At 39.2% G+C, this 16,082-nt stretch overlaps 1 protein-coding gene across 1 annotated transcript; it reads left to right on the forward strand.

The window, feature by feature from the left end:
- Positions 1–2,227: 2,227 nt before the first annotated feature.
- Positions 2,228–5,286, forward strand: LOC308084170 (scavenger receptor cysteine-rich type 1 protein M130-like). The gene is made up of 5 exons (XM_080426709.1): positions 2,228–2,658; positions 2,750–3,160; positions 3,844–3,945; positions 4,447–4,490; positions 4,821–5,286. The coding sequence occupies exons 1-5, from the start codon at positions 2,484–2,486 to the stop codon at positions 4,860–4,862; spliced, it is 774 nt and encodes a 257-aa protein (XP_080282835.1). The 5' UTR covers positions 2,228–2,483; the 3' UTR covers positions 4,863–5,286.
- Positions 5,287–16,082: the final 10,796 nt, after the last annotated feature.

Genomic DNA, 16,082 nt, shown 5'->3' on the forward strand with positions numbered 1-16,082 from the left:
TCTCTGCCTATTCCCTAAACCACCCGTGTAGCCTGCCTGATAATGTTGACTGGGCGAATCATTATCTGAAATGGGTGGATGCCCCCCCCACCCTTACTTAAGTACAGTACTTGAGTACATGTACTTAGTACTCACCTCTGCAATTTAATTCATGAATCCCAGGACCATTATCCATTCTCTTTTGGACTCCTCGACATCTGACAGTAGCCTATGTCTCCTACAGACTACGGTACTTCACAGGTCACACTTGGACCATTGATATGCAGTAACGACCGGCGGCTCACGTTACTGCAGTAATGTATCTATTGTTGTCAGCGCAGAAATTATTTGTCTGGCGAATCTCGCCCACGAGTTTGAGCAGCTAGCCTGGGCAGGATCTTTACTGCCTGGGCAGCTGCCCCACTTGCCCTCATGATGCGACGCCGCTGCCCTAAAAGTAGGCAGTGTGCAGGCTGAGCACTCTTTCAGCGGGCTAAAACCTACTCAAACTTATATTGTAGGCCTGCCAGCACTCAACTATGAGTGACGAGCATCTCTATCAGTGTAGAAAGATGAAAAGTAAAAACAATAAAACTGTAGGCTTAAAATAATTAGACCTTACCTTGGTTTTGTTGTAGAAATAAGACTTTGGCTGGAGATTTTGGCTTATTTACCTCTTGTGGTGAAAAGTCATTCTGCATAACCTGCATGCATGTGGTTAGTAATTCATATCTCAATACATAATTACATAATCACAACTGCCAAAATGAATAGCTCGCATGTAATGATGACCAATTCTTTTCACAGGTCCAACTTTCCTCAGCTGTGAATCATGTCATGATCAGGCTAAATGCCTGGAGTCACCCGTCAAAACAGAGAGAGGCGACACCTTCTTCAGCCAATCAGTCTCCTGTGTCTGTAAAGATGGCTTCGTCGGTGATGGCCTCACCTGTTACGATGTAAAGCTCTGCAGTGATTCCTCCTGTTGTCACCAAGGTTACAGATGGTCACCAGAGAAAGGCTGTGTGCAGGGGCGCCGATGACGTGGGGGCGTCGGGGCTAGCGCCCCCACAGTCAATTGGTCAGCCCCCTCATGAATCTCAGATGTCGGGCTCAAACTTACAGTACCATTACTATTACCATTACTATAGCGGGGCGCAGATAGGTGTTAACGCGCCGTTGACACCTAGAACAATTGCCCAGACAGAGAAACGGCTCGCGGCGGGGGGGGGCGGGGCTATTGCGGCTCGAAAAATCGAACACAACTTGTTTAGACCAGGGGGACTCGGCACCAAGCGTCATGTGAACCATGGCTATGGCTGTGTGCTAAACATGTTCTGCAGGTTTTGGCTCTGCCGTCTGCCCTTATTGAAATGAAGGGTCGCTATGCTGTGTCCCTTGACTCCCTCGTCCTGTGTGCACTAACAGTCACTCACTGCATGCACTGAATACCAGTGGTGGAAAAAGTACTAAAATGTTTTACTTAAACAAAAGTATAAATTCTGCGGTGTAAAAATACTCTATTACAAGTAAAAGTAAGGTATTCAAAATGTACTTGAGTAAAAGTAGAAAAGTATTGGTATCAAAATGTATTTAAAGTACCAAAAGTAAAAGTACTCATTATGCAGAAGGTCCCATTTCACAAGTTTTCAAACGTGTAAAATGTATACAAATTCTTTGAAACTAGCAGATCTACAAGCTCACAACGCATCGCAAATCTGCTATTTTCAAAATGCCAAAGTATATATACTGTATAAGTGGTTTTGTAATAATAATAATCAAAATCTACAAAGTAACTATAGTAAATAAAGTTATCAAATAATTGTAGTGGAGTAAAAGTACAATATTTGTCTATATGTAGTGGAGTAGAAGTATATAGGCTACTACTAAAATAAGTACTTTTATTTAAGTAAAACATTTGAGGATGGGACACACTGAAGGATGGGTAGAGTGTTGTTAATGTTGTTTTATGGTCATTTAATGAATTAATTAAGCAAAAAAAATCGCGCGCGCTTCGCGCGCCTACATGCCCGCGACGCAGTGGGTGGAGGGGGTGGAGGGGGGGCGCGAGTGGTGGTCAAGTTCAGCCCCCATGGTCGCGCACAAAAGTCAGCGCCCCTGGCTGTGTGGATGTTGATGAGTGCTCCCTCCCTGAGGCACCCTGCACCCATGGGTCTCAGGTCTGTGTGAACACACCTGGCTCCTTTGAGTGCCTCGTGCCTCCCTCCAGGTCCAAAAGATCTGTTGTTCACTTCTCCTGTGGCAATGTGGTTTGTCCATTAGGTGAGGACTGTATCAACTCTCGCTGTGTAGATCCCTGTGATCACTACACAGTACTGAATGATACCTGGAGAGCGACAGATTATGGTAACCAGGAGAACCGGCGCTGTGACAAAAAAGTCAACTGGCAAGGGTGGTATCGACTGTTCTTGGGGGAAAGCAGTGCCCAGATACCAGAGACATGTGTGGAAAAAAACAAATGTGCAACATCTGCTCCTCTATGGATGAACCAGTCTCATCCTGCAGTGTCAGAGGGAATTGTACAGCGCAGTGTCTGTGGTAGCTATGATAGCTGTTGTGAATTTCCCCAACCTCCCATCCATGTCAAGAACTGTCATAGGAACTACTATGTCTACAAGCTTGTAAAGACAAACATCTGTGCTGCAGCCTATTGTGCAGGTAAAGTGGTGTTGTAAAATTGTTAATAAAATATGAATCTATAACACTATAAAGCTTGTTCGGTAGCATTAAAGTTTTACACTTTCTACAGTAAACTCCATGACATCTACAACACCTCTGAGTCCGACCACAGGAACACAGACCACTGCTACCCATCCACTGGTCTCTGACAAGCCAACAGCAGAGGGAAACATTCGACTGGAAAACGGGGGGAACAACACCTGCTCTGGCAGAGTGGAGATCTACTTCCGTGGACAGTGGGGGACAGTGTGTGATGATGCCTGGGATATGAATGATGCCCAGGTGGTGTGTAGACAGTTAGGATGTGGTGGGGCCCGGTCAGCTCCAGCCAGAGCACGTTTTGGACCAGGCAGTGGGCCCATCTGGTTGGATGAGGTCGGCTGCACAGGCAGTGAATCAGAGCTTGCACGGTGCTCACATAGAGGGTTGGCTTCCCCCAAATGTGGCCACAGTGAAACTGCTGGTGTCGTCTGTGATGAAGGTAAAATGCCCCATTATCAACCACTATGTTCCTATTGTCTAGTGAAAGAAATAAAGAACACAGTCTCTTAGTGTTCACTGTATCCTACTGGCTGCAGTTCATTTTTAAATGTATTCATTTTGATTATCCACAGTATCTTAAACAGCTTATGGAACTTTTCACTTCTAGACATCAACTAAGACATTGTTCACAGATTTACTTTGAAGTTCCAACTGCATCTACGTCAGTTGCCAAAAAATCTTTTATGTTTAAAGCTCCTTCTGAGTGGAACAACTTACCTGTTCATATTCGTTCAATAACATCTTTTCAATTGTTCAAAACTGCCCTGTCCTCTCACCTTGAGATTACCTGTTCATGTTTCGACTAATCATCATTGTAACTGATCTATGACGCAATGTTTCATATATGTGCTATGTGTACTGTTGTAGTTGTTGTTGTGTTATCGTTGTATGTTTTTTGTCTTGTTTCTTGTTTTGTTTGTTTTGTCTGGTTGTTGTTGTCAGATTTGTCTGTAAAAAATATTTTGTCTTTCTGTATGAAGTGTATTGTGTAATTTGAGGACCCCCTCGAAAACGAGATGATTCATCTCAAGGGGTTGCTCCTAATAAATAAATTTCAAAAACAAAAGCCTGCATGTATACCAAGGCTAACTGTAACCCCCTCCCCCCTTCTCTCATTTACAGAAGTCCAGAAGTCCTCCATCGTTGTGGTTGTGTGTGTGAGTGCTTGTGTAGTTGTGTGTGTACTGCTCATGTACAGATGGAAGACAAAGAGACAGTCTGGAGGTGAGTTAACTTCATACACATGTACATTCTGTGTTGTTTAAATCCATGTGTTCTGTACCACTGACATCATAGAGGTTGGTGTTGGTGGTTGGACTATTTTCATGCGACACCTCATTCTGCGATATAATATGGCCTCTGCAGATAAACAAGGGGACCATTTAGGGGCGGCCATAGCTGAGTGGTTAGTGAGCCCGCCTAGGGAGCCAGAGGCCCTGGTTGCCCCAGGTACGATTCCAGGCCACGCCAGCATATGATATGTGTCGATGAAATGAAATTTGTCCCTGAGCAAGACTCTTAACCCCTAATTGCTCACAGGCCCTCATTGGAAACAAGGCCGCAAGGACTTTCATGAACGTCCTGTTAAAAGGAATTATCCTTACCATGGCAGACAAAGACAAACTAAGCTACAAGCTTTGCAACTATATATCAGATGAATGCAGCTTTAACTTCACTAAGAGTGACTTAGTTTAACTACAGTATGTTTATGTGTTTGTTCCACAGGATCCAACACCAGAAGAGATGCAGACACCATATATTCTCTGCAGGTCAAGAACATATTTGTATCTGTATTGCTGTCTGTAGGCTATACTTTCATACAAATATGATTAATGCAGTACTACTATTGATAGATAGATAGAGCACTTCTACCACAGTTACAACTGTAGTGCTGATAGCAGTAGTGATAACTACTCTATTACTTATTCAGGCAAATATTTTGTAGTCTGAACCTCACATTACAGTACAGGTAGAAGAGAGATGTAGAATATAGAATGAAATAAGAACATTTCACATATTGTTCATTCAATGATCTAACAAAAGTTATATTAACTCTATCCATGTATATACACTAATAATACTATTGTTTACCTCCTCAGATGCCCATTTATGTGAACTGTCCTTCAGTCTACACATCATAGTTAGACTCCACCTACCAGAGTCTCAATCCAGCCACCATGGAGCACAACACACTGTACTCTATAGTCATACCAAGACACTACTGTACAGTATGTGTCAATGTCATAGTAGAGTCTCTATTCATCTCCAACACATCTCCTTTCTTTCAAGGTGTGGACAACTTGTTTCAAGGTCAGAGCTTCCTTTCCATGCTTAGATAACACACCTCTATACAGTGAGCTGTATGCTAAGACTGGACAGGCTCTGTGCATTGTGCATTATTAGCTCAGTACTGTTTAATTTAGTATAGGCCTAGTTGTTTTCTTTTTACATAGTAATGTGAATTACTGATATACTGTATAGATGCATTTAAGTTTCATTATTTCATCAACACTTAAAAGCAAGAAATATATATGTAGTTCTTATGCCTTTTTTTCTGAATCCTAACAAAATAGCCCTCAACCTGCTCTATGAAATATTACATATTTGGTTTAATATTGCATGTTATTAATTAAAAGATCCTCATATTCTTCATAATGTGTGTGTGTGTATTCAGTGTAATATTTTATACAGAGTCTGTATGTAGTGATGCACTGGTTGGCATAAGTAAAACATGCTATTCTGGCATATTCAGGTCAGAAGAATAACTTTCTGATTGATTGATTATAATTGATTGATTGATTGATTGAAAAGTATCACACATGCTTGTGTTACGAAACCCCTTTTAAGGTCTAGGGGAGAGTTTGTAAGATAAATTAATTAAGTTGAGTTACTGTGGTGTTGATCATGAGGTGCAAATAATGGGGAGACCACACAGAGTTTAAAGCAGTAGTTCACCTACAAAATTACTTATTTTCTATCAATTACACACCCCATGAAGCCTTTAATTCAAGGCGTCTCCTTTGTGTCTCCTAACGGATACATTAGGGTCTTTATTATTATCATCAAATTCTTGGCTCAGGAATGTGACAAAAAGAAAAGAAAACTCCCATGAATTCAAGGCTTCATGGGGTGTGAAATTGATAGAATTTTTTTTTTGGGGTGAACTATACTCCTTTAAGGCGCAAAAAGGTAATTGTTTTAGTGATCTATGGATCTATGTACAGTATTTACAAGTCAAATATGAGCCACACCCAGGGGATGCGGATGTTGCCAAAATAACACAATAAAGAGCTAGGGAAAACAAATACAGACTGACTGACTGACTAACTAATTAGTAGTGAAAACAAAAGCCTGCCTACCGAACACTCAAACCAAACCAATGTTCATAAATAATACAGTGACAACCACCCCTTACATAGTGTGTTTAAAAGGTTTCTGCCTATGTGATGCCTATGTAGAGGCCTCTGTCTTTCCTGTCCCAAGGCTTGAATACGGGCTACATGTTGAGAAGCAAACAGAGGCCTTTAGATAGACACCCACGGGCTGACACGGGCGCCTACAAATTCACGCCCACTTTTGAGACAGCGCCGTTACTCGATGTCCGTTAGAACGATGAACTGCAGCTCTCAATACAATCTCTATAGAGAGGCATTGTAAAATACCATAATTTCACTGGTTAACTACTGAGGCTGTAGCGATTTTTTTTTGTGTTCTAATAAACTGTCCCATTTGTTTAATTTATCCTTTTTAATGTCCCATATCTTTCATCTCGATATACATAAAAAAGAGATTGAAAAAAAAAGAATCATATTCATAAAAGTTCCTGAATAATACATGTGCTGATAATCAGTTGTATTTGTGTTTGGCAGCTTTCTATTCCTATGGGAACAATCATTTTTGCATAAATATTTAAAGGGAAACCGACAAGACTATGTAGCCTTGAGAGGAGATACATAATATATTTTTTGTATTTGTCTCCGTCCCTCCATTTCACAAGATATTGTGAGAAACAATTTGGATGTAGTAGACCCCAATGTAATGAAAGAGTAAAGTTTTAAAGAGCTACGATGTGATATGTCAAAACAATAGAGCTAGGTGACAGAGGCTAGACATGTCACACTCAGGGAGGTAAGATAGGAGTAGGACACAAAATGCAGAAAAATGAAGAATGAGGGGCAAACACACTGTGCAAAGTCACAACAGGGCACACTGGACAGGGAAGGGCATACATGACAGTAAATGGCAGGGCAGAGGGCCATGATCGTGACAAGACCAAGACATAGAACTGTGTGGGCTTGTAATTGGGCAGAGAAATAACTATTAACCTACAGTATTTAGGGCGGGAACCCCTATTTGTAACTGTACCTTTCAAGACGGGAACCCCTTTTGGGGTTGTTGTTGCCATGTACAGTATATAGCAACATACATTTTTTGTAATCTTTTAATAAATATTTGAAGTTTTTCAGAAAACTTAGGTCAGGATTTAGAAGGCGTTATTAGAATCGGCCTCAGGTCGAAATGGGTTAAAGAGCTATTTATCTGCTTGTAATTTTCTGAATATAAAGTGTATAGGGTATTGCTCTGGGATAGAGGAAATACCAACTGTCAGGATCCTCTGCCTGCCAGCCTGCCAGCCTGTCAACAATACCAGGACACAAAATCAAAAAAGAAAACAAAAATCTAACATTAGACCTTGCCGAGTTGTGGCTGCACAATGAATTTGATCACATTGCATGTTGTACCAGCAGAACTATGCAGACACCTCGTCACCCACATAATCCACATTCCCATGCCCAGGTATTCATATAGAAACTAATGTGAGAACTAAAAGAGAACTGAAAACATGTGATGAGCAGGTAACAGTAGTGTGGGAACAGTGACACATCAGGCTTCCAACATATGAACAGATAATGGCTCATTTTAATGTTTGGAATCTCTCAGTATTCATTCTGCTGATTATCATATCTGAATGCAGAGGTGAGTGTGTTTTCTTCACCAAATTTGATCATTTAATATTACGCTCTTTACACACCGGGAGCGTGAGGAATACAATGTAAACTATGTAAACGATAGGAACATCTGCGGCGAGTATTTATTATATCAAAACTATTCATATTGTTGATACCTCATTCATACAGGTTGATGTCTTTATTCATAGAGGGGGGAAAATCTAAATGCTAATACAAATTGTGTCTTTAATTAATTGCATCAAAACCAACTAATCGTTCAGATGTTCAAATTGCTATTTTATATTAAAGGGGTTAAATGCCAGTATATAATGACTGCATTTAATCAAACTGAAAAATGCTTGTTCAACTAAAATAAATACAATTAAATAAAAAGAGAGTAATACAATTTCTACTTTAGTTTGTGTTTATTTGTGGGGGACAGTATTAATGAACAAGGCATTCACATACTGTACAAATTGTACTGTACAGTTAGGAATGCAGTGTAAATATAAAGGAGTTAGCAAGAATGCACATTTTCATCCTCAGTCCCTGACATCACGTAAAAATAAAAACAACATACCACAGAATGTAAGACAAAATACAAGATAAAAACTTGATGCCTAACATGTCCTGCAGTACTGTGACATTCTCATCATTCAGGAAACAAGACATTTACAGTAGTCTTTGGTTGTGTGGCTAATCAATTTATTTTTCATTACATGACAGTATCGCATACCGAAAATAGCTGATCTACAAATTCATAACGCATCGCATTGCATTGTGAGCTTGTAGACCATCTATTTTCTGTGAACTTGGGTCAATACCGTATGCATAAATCAGACACTATAGACTTCTTAAAGACTTGACTGATTGTCAACGTTATGTCCAGGATCTGTGTCTTCTCAAGAAGAAGTTGAAGGAACTCAAGGAAAAGGAATTCTGCTGAGATGAAATGATCATTCTATCCTTCCATAGGCAGAGAGAGGACCCTACTGAGCATGTGCACAAGAAGTCTCACCCCTCTAGCTTATTTCTAATTAGAGTTATTGAGTGTGTTACTTTTGCCCCCCGTTACCTTTGTTCCTGGTCTCCCCCTATGTCCTTTTTATACAACAGATGCCGTTATCACAGCAATTGATGTGCCACAGACTCCTCAAGGTCAGTATTTTAATGATATTATCTCACACTGTAATATCCTCAGTGTTCATTTAATGCTGCAATTTGTAACTTTTGTTACAAACACAGCAATCTATCTATCTATCTATCTCTGTCTCACAAAAGGCCAGAAGTCCTCTGTTGTGGTTGCTGTGGTTGTGGTTTTGGGTGGGAGTGTGTGTGGAGTTGTGTTCTTGGTGTGTGTACTGCTCATGTACAGATGTAAGACAGGGAGACAGTCTGGAGGTGAGTTAACTTCATACACATGTACAGTAGGCTATGTGTTGTTTAAGTCTATGTGTTCTGTACCACTGTCATCATAGAGCACACATGGGCAACATACGGCCCGAGGCCCGGACCCAGCCCTTTGACCATCTCAATCTGGCCCTCGGAAGTCCTCAAAGAAAAACAGAATGACCCTCCAAAAGTCTACATCTTAAAAGGCAGCCTTTTATGTTAATGATTTTGAGCCAATCAATTATTGTCTCCGCCAGGCCGAAAGGCATGGCGAGAGAGTATGTTTTGCACCCTGTCCGTCCGTCCGTCCGTGTGTGTGTGTGTGTGTGTCCGTCTGTGAACAGCTAATCTCCGATACCGCTGGCTTGATCGATCATGATCACAGCATGCAATTTCCCTGAAATTCTGCACGCACATTCCCACTATGCCGAGGAAGAAATGCAAAAATGTTTTTAATAATTGTATTTATTTATTTATTATTTTTCTTTTTTTCATACATTATTTCATACATTACATTACATATTTACGTACCAAGATATGACATAAATGTGAGGTGCTATAAAGTAACAATGTAATTCAGGGGTCAAAAAGTGTTGGGAGCCATCAATGGCCCCAGTGCACAAGTAGGGCCAGCATTAGTTTAGTGTAACTTACACTGTATGTGTAATTCCAGCATTAATTGAGTGTAACTTAAAGCCTCATTGTGTGAAGGCCTTTAGCAATAAATTAATGCAATAGTGCCAAAACAAGCCGATGTAACATCTCAAAACTGGGCTACTCCAGTTTATAACAAGGGGTATAAAACAGGCTAGCCCACTTCAACTTTGGCCGGCGGGGGTATATTTTGGGCTGTTACACCTGCTCTCTCAAATACACCCAAGAAACAACGCAAGACGAAGACAAACTTTAGCTATAAGCCATGCCACGGTAAAAAAAAAATCAAAATGCAGATTTAACTTAAGAGTGACATAAAGTAGTTTAACTATGTGTATGTGTGTGTTCCATGTACAGGATCCAACACCAGAAGAGACGCAGACACCATCAATTCTCTGCAGGTCAAACACGTAGTTATATCCTCTACTCTCACACTACAACTTGAATTAATGTAGCACTAATATCGATAGATAGATAGATGGATGCATGCACTTCTACCACAGTAGAAGACATTAAACATTCATGTTTAATGTTTTTACATAGTATAACTGTATTTGTAACCTGAATTTGTTAGAATTTGGTTGTTATATTTATATATATATATATATATATTAAGGCTACTACACCATATAATCAAGATTGATTCATATTTTCCACTTTGGTTGTATTTTAAGTGTTTAACATTTGTTCTTGATACTGTCATGTAAAATGTTTTCATGTTATGTAATGTAATGTAATTTATTTCTGTGTGGACGCCAGGAAGAGTAGCTGCTGCTGTAGTAGCTAATGGGGATCCAAATAAACAAACAAACAAACAGTTACAACTGTATAGTGCTGATATTATAGTGATTACTACAACTACTCTATTACTGCTAATTCAAACATATAGTTGTAGTCTGAACCTCACATTACAGGAGTGACAGAAGAGGGATCGAGGAGATGATTTGGGGGAATTATTTTCTTCGCCCATGTCAATATTTCCATTCAATTATCTACACTGTATCTGATAAAACATTATATTAAGTCTATCTATCTAATACTGTTGCTTTTACCTCCTCAGATGGTCACCATCACCAATGAGAACAGTCCTCCAGCCTCCAGATCAGCGTTAGACTCCTATGAAACTCTCGATCCAGCCAACATGGAGAACAACGAACTATACTCTACAGTCACACCAACACACTCATAGTGTACACTATGTACAACACACTGTACTCTACAGTCATACCAACACACGTGTACAGTAGGCCCACACTATGTTGCTGTCATAGTCATTGATCTCCAACAACACTGAAGAAGTTAATTTTCATCATTTGTATTTTTATAGCCTTTCTACGCCACTTTTTTTTTTTTTACCTTTAACAGACAAGTCATCCTTGCTTTCATTTCTTCTAGGAAGGACAACTTTTTTCTAAGTCAGAGTTTCCTGTCCATGCTTAGATAACACAGCTCCATGGTACAGCGAACTATATGCACTAGGCCTATTAACTCAGTATTGCTTAAAACAATAGGACACTTTGGTACAGGTTTGAGTTGTGTGCTAGTTATCTTGCCATGATGTAGTAACGCCAAAGGAGGGCGAGATATCAAAACTAGTTTCTCCATTGATTAGAAACTGATTGTTCAAAATATGCTCCTCCATTGACTTACATTGTACAATGAAACAGCTGAATCACACAACCCAGTTCTGCATAAAAAAAAGAAAAAGTCAACTCTCTGTTGTTTTAACAATTTTTATCAGGAAGAAAAGTTGGACTGTGTCCGCGGATGTGGATCTTCAAAATAGTAAAATCAACAGGAAGTTGACATGTTTCAGAACTGGGTTTTGTGATGTTATATTGGCAGAGTCAGCTTTGATCCCATTCGTCTATGTGCTGAAAGAGTGACTTTGATAGCTGTTTCCGGTTCCAATGTATTAGGCCTACTGTAAATCATCATGGCAAAAATAACTACAACCCAAACCTGTGCTTGCTTGTGTGATATGTGTTATTGTATATAGTAAATAATTTTTTGTTTCACAGTAATTTGAATTACTGATACAATATCTGCATTTTATTTTGATTATCATATCATAACATATGCAGTATTTGCATGAATCACATGATTAAAGCCAATACATGTATTATACTATTTACTTTTGTCAATCCAGTAATGTTTTCTCCAGAAATATATCTGTATTTGTGCCTGTTTGTCTCTGTAAATATGTGTATGGAGATCATCCACAGAAGTTATGTGTCTACCTTGCAGGGGTCTATGCTCTACTGAGTGCTTTTTAGTAAGTGTGTGTGGATGTGGTCCATCTTTTTGTCCCACAGTCCAATAATTTGGTCCCAAAAAAGACATTAAACCTATACTGGCTGCATTGACATGGAATTGAATGGTCACCTTCTTGCTCTCCTGAGAATAAACCGTACAGATTTGTGTGACCACATGGTCTGTCCTCTTGTGCTACTCTAGGACACCACATTGCACACAAGATATCTCATGATAGGCAGATATAAAAAACTGAGTACACAATATATGTCGCACACAAGATATCTAATTATCTATAGACAGATTGCAGGATGAACCTTATCAATTTTGGTGATCACATGGCTTTTCCTCTTGTGCAACATTCTGTTTTAAAAGCACTTTGTATAGCTTTTTTTTAAATTATGGTAATAAACTGAATTTCACTGTCGCTGTTTACAATGTGCTGTATGTTAATCTTTCAGTGAATATATAACCTAAACCCCCCATGCTGGCTTTGATAATGATTTCTCTTAAATAATGAGCAGTAGCCTTATAGTGTGACAGGAGAAGATGCCACTTTTTAGGGTAAATCTCGCTTTATGAGCCAATGACAGGTCCTGAGGGTTTTTCATAAATAAACAACATCGAACACCTTTGGTGTCGTAAAAAAGTGCTGAAATAACATATTCGTTTTGGCATTAGGATTCATTAAGAGATGCAACCTTTCAAGTTAATCTCCTACTGTAGTCTGTACATCATCTTTGTCATTGTGTTGCAAATACTCATAGTCTTCAAGTCTGTTATTTTTTTTTGCATCTGGGTATTGTGTTCACCTCTCAGGTAAAACTTGCCATTCTGGCAGATTCAGCTCAGAATAACCACTGGTTGAATGATCATTTTCACCACATCAGGGTGTTAGCTCTGGTCCATATAGCGTTGGAGAACTCCTACCGCCATGGACCAGAGAGCTAGTTGTGGGTGAGAGTCCACAGAGATGACTCAAGTCTAAGGAGACACAGATAAGGCCCATTGGACAGGTCCTTAATAGAGACACATATCCTCAAATCACTGTTTTAGACTTTCTCAAAACACTGATGCAGGTCAGGGCCATTTCTGGCTACGTGGATGCATAGGGCTCCTGAAGCCACCAGGGGGCGCCTGGGCAGCAACAGCTGATTATGAGAGGAGCTAAGATTTGGATTTGGAACTGGGAAATTATAATAATATAGAGCTCAAACTGTAATTTTGTTTTATATATGTACAACTTTTTGTGACTATTTCCCCCCTACCATTCCAGTGAGAAACAATGTGTTATGAATGAATTGAATACCTAGGACCCCAATGGAAAGAAGACCTTTTTTGGTGTTATCCTTTTAGACAAAGTGTTTGACTGTACTCGTGCTGTTTTTACATTTCTGTCCAATAGAATATTCAATCAATCAATCAATCAATCAATGTAGACCAGAATGCAATGAAAAGAGTACAGTTTTACAGAGCTATATTAGGATGGGATGTATCAAAATGGAGCTGTCAAGAAGAGCTGACCAAGACATATATGTGTGTGGGTCTGTGGGAGTTGCCTGCTTGTCATTTCCTGAACATACTGTAAGTGTTGAAAACTCACATCATGTTGCAATAAACAAGCAACCTTCAGTAAATTAAGATGGATTCCTTCACCGTCTTAAGACTCTGTTTCTTCTGTCTTGCACAGGCGAAACTTGGACTTCAGCCACCTGGTAATTATGAAAAACAATGAATAATATAATAATAATATGATGAATATCTATCTATAATATGTATGTGATAGTTGGTCATATGGGAACAGTATATGGTTTTCTACAGCAGGAAGTGTAAGTCAATTCTATCTTTTTTTTTTTTTACAAATCTCTTTATAATTTCTTTCCAGAAATTAAACAAGGCCATCATGACAATAAAATAAAAACAAAGAGGTCTGATTTTTTTTGACAAAACAAAAACAAAAACAAAACAAAACAAAACAACAATTAAAGAAGACACAGCACAACAGAACAAACAGTAAAATAGATACAGTAATCAATGTACATTTTAAACGTGAGACATACAAAATAATAATAAAATAAACAGACAGGACAACAGACAAGACACTCATTCATACCAGGGAACAGGAAGGGGAGAGAAGGGGGGGGGAGGGGGGGTTGTTTCTCTGCACAGAACACTAATTTATGAGTTATTTTTCATAGTAGGGATGTCAATGAGGTCCAGAAAGGTTATAGAATTTAGTGGAACATATTAAGAAGTCATTGAGGGGGAACCAATGTAGTCTTGACGTCAAGAGAGACACTAATTTGTGAGTTCTTCCACCATAGTAAGGGTGTCCATGTGGTCCAGAAAAGGTTGCCAAATTTTGTGAAACATCTTCAAAGAGCCGTTAAGGGAGAACCTGATATCCTCTCAAGTTTGAGACAACATAGAATTTCATGGATCATTCTATCTTGACAATGCTCATATATGTCTCATATGTCTCTGAACAAATACCTTTTTCTGTAAACTATAGTTTAGAGTTAAGTATTCTGATTAGGTGTTGATTGAATGAATTGATCCTCATTCCCACATCTCTGCACAAAGAGCTTATAAAATAGGCCTACATGTGTGTATCGGACGGTGTAAGCTTGAACTTGGGAAAGAAGGAACTGAAAGGGCTGAGTTGACAGCTTTCCATTTCCTGATTATATCATAAGTGTTAACAAACTTGCAGATAACGATTTAGTAAGCAAGAAAACCTTCAGTAATTAAGATGGATTCCTTTTTCATCTTTATGTTATGTCTTTTACAGACAATACTTGGTCTTCAGCCATCTGATAATTATGTAATAAATAATAATAATTATAATAATAACAATAATAATAATAATGATAAATGACATGTGATAGTTGGTCATATGATATTTATTTGTGGTCATAGTGTATCTTTCGTTCTATAGCTGTAGGAACTGTATGTCAATGTCATACCTTATCATGTGCTTATAATTATCTATTGTTGTTGTTTAGTAGGCCAAACTAATAAATGAGGCATTAAATGATTTTTATAACTACAGTTAAGGTTTATGATTAGGTCTTTTACATACTGATTAGTCACTCAACCGGCACTCAACCGTGAGCGACAAACATCTGTCAGCTCCCTCTACTTCACCGGAGAATTCACAGGAAATATTTGTGTGGACGAAGTTAGGCAGATTGAGAAACTTTTAGAACGTTGCAATTTGGATTTGCTATTTCTTGTTGTTTGTTTTACTTTATCACAATGCTTATATTCATAACTTTACCTAGACTATATCATGGTTGAGTATATGATTTAATTTTTAGGAAAGGCTTAAAGGTTGTCAAGAATTTACATACAATTTGGTCTTAATTTCATATCAGCAATCATATTGAGATAGTCAAAACATTGAAATTGTTTTTTTTTTCAACAAAATGATTAACCTTGTGTAGTGAACGTCATTATATTATATATAACCTGTATTCATGAAGTTACTAATCATAATCACATAATCACAACTGCCAAAATGAATATCCACATGTAAAGAATTACTTTATGAATAATTGCTTTCACAGGTACAACCGTCCTCAGCTGTGAATCATGTCATGATCAGGCTAAATGCCTGGAGTCACCCGTCAAAACAGAGAGAGACGACACCTTCTTCAGCCAATCAGTCTCCTGTGTCTGTAAAGATGGCTTCGTCGGTGATGGCCTCACCTGTTACGATGTAGAGCTCTGCAGTGATTCCTCCTGTTGTCACCAAGGTTACAGATGGTCACCAGAGAAAGGCTGTGTGGATATCGATGAGTGCTCCATCCCTAACGCACACTGCACCCATGGGTCTCAGGTCTGTGTGAACACACCTGGCTCCTTTGAGTGCCTCGTGCCTCCCTCCAGGGCCAAAAGATCTGTTGTTCAGTTCTCCTGTGGCAATGTGGTTTGTCCATTAGGTGAGGACTGTGTCAACTCTCGCTGTGTAGATCCCTGTGATCACTACACAGTACTGAATGATACCTGGAGAGCGACAGATTATGGTAACCGGGACAATGATGGTAACCGGCGCTGTGACAAAAATGTCAACTGGCAAGGGTGGTATCGACTGTTCCTGGGGGAAAGCAG

This window comes from Gymnoscopelus braueri (genome assembly GCF_963280865.1).
Source record: "Gymnoscopelus braueri genome assembly, chromosome: 4".
In the NCBI taxonomy this organism is placed as follows: domain Eukaryota; kingdom Metazoa; phylum Chordata; class Actinopteri; order Myctophiformes; family Myctophidae; genus Gymnoscopelus; species Gymnoscopelus braueri.

What these genes read in the sequence shown, in the direction of transcription:
- LOC308084170 (XM_080426709.1), top strand. Translation starts at nt 2,484, where the DNA reads ATGAACCAGTCTCATCCTGCAGTGTCAGAGGGAATTGTACAGCGCAGT. An exon ending in TGCTGCAGCCTATTGTGCAG is followed by an intron (nt 2,659 to 2,749) that starts GTAAAGTGGTGT and finishes CACTTTCTACAG; the next exon opens with TAAACTCCATGACATCTACA. An exon ending in GACAAAGAGACAGTCTGGAG is followed by an intron (nt 3,946 to 4,446) that starts GTGAGTTAACTT and finishes TTTGTTCCACAG; the next exon opens with GATCCAACACCAGAAGAGAT.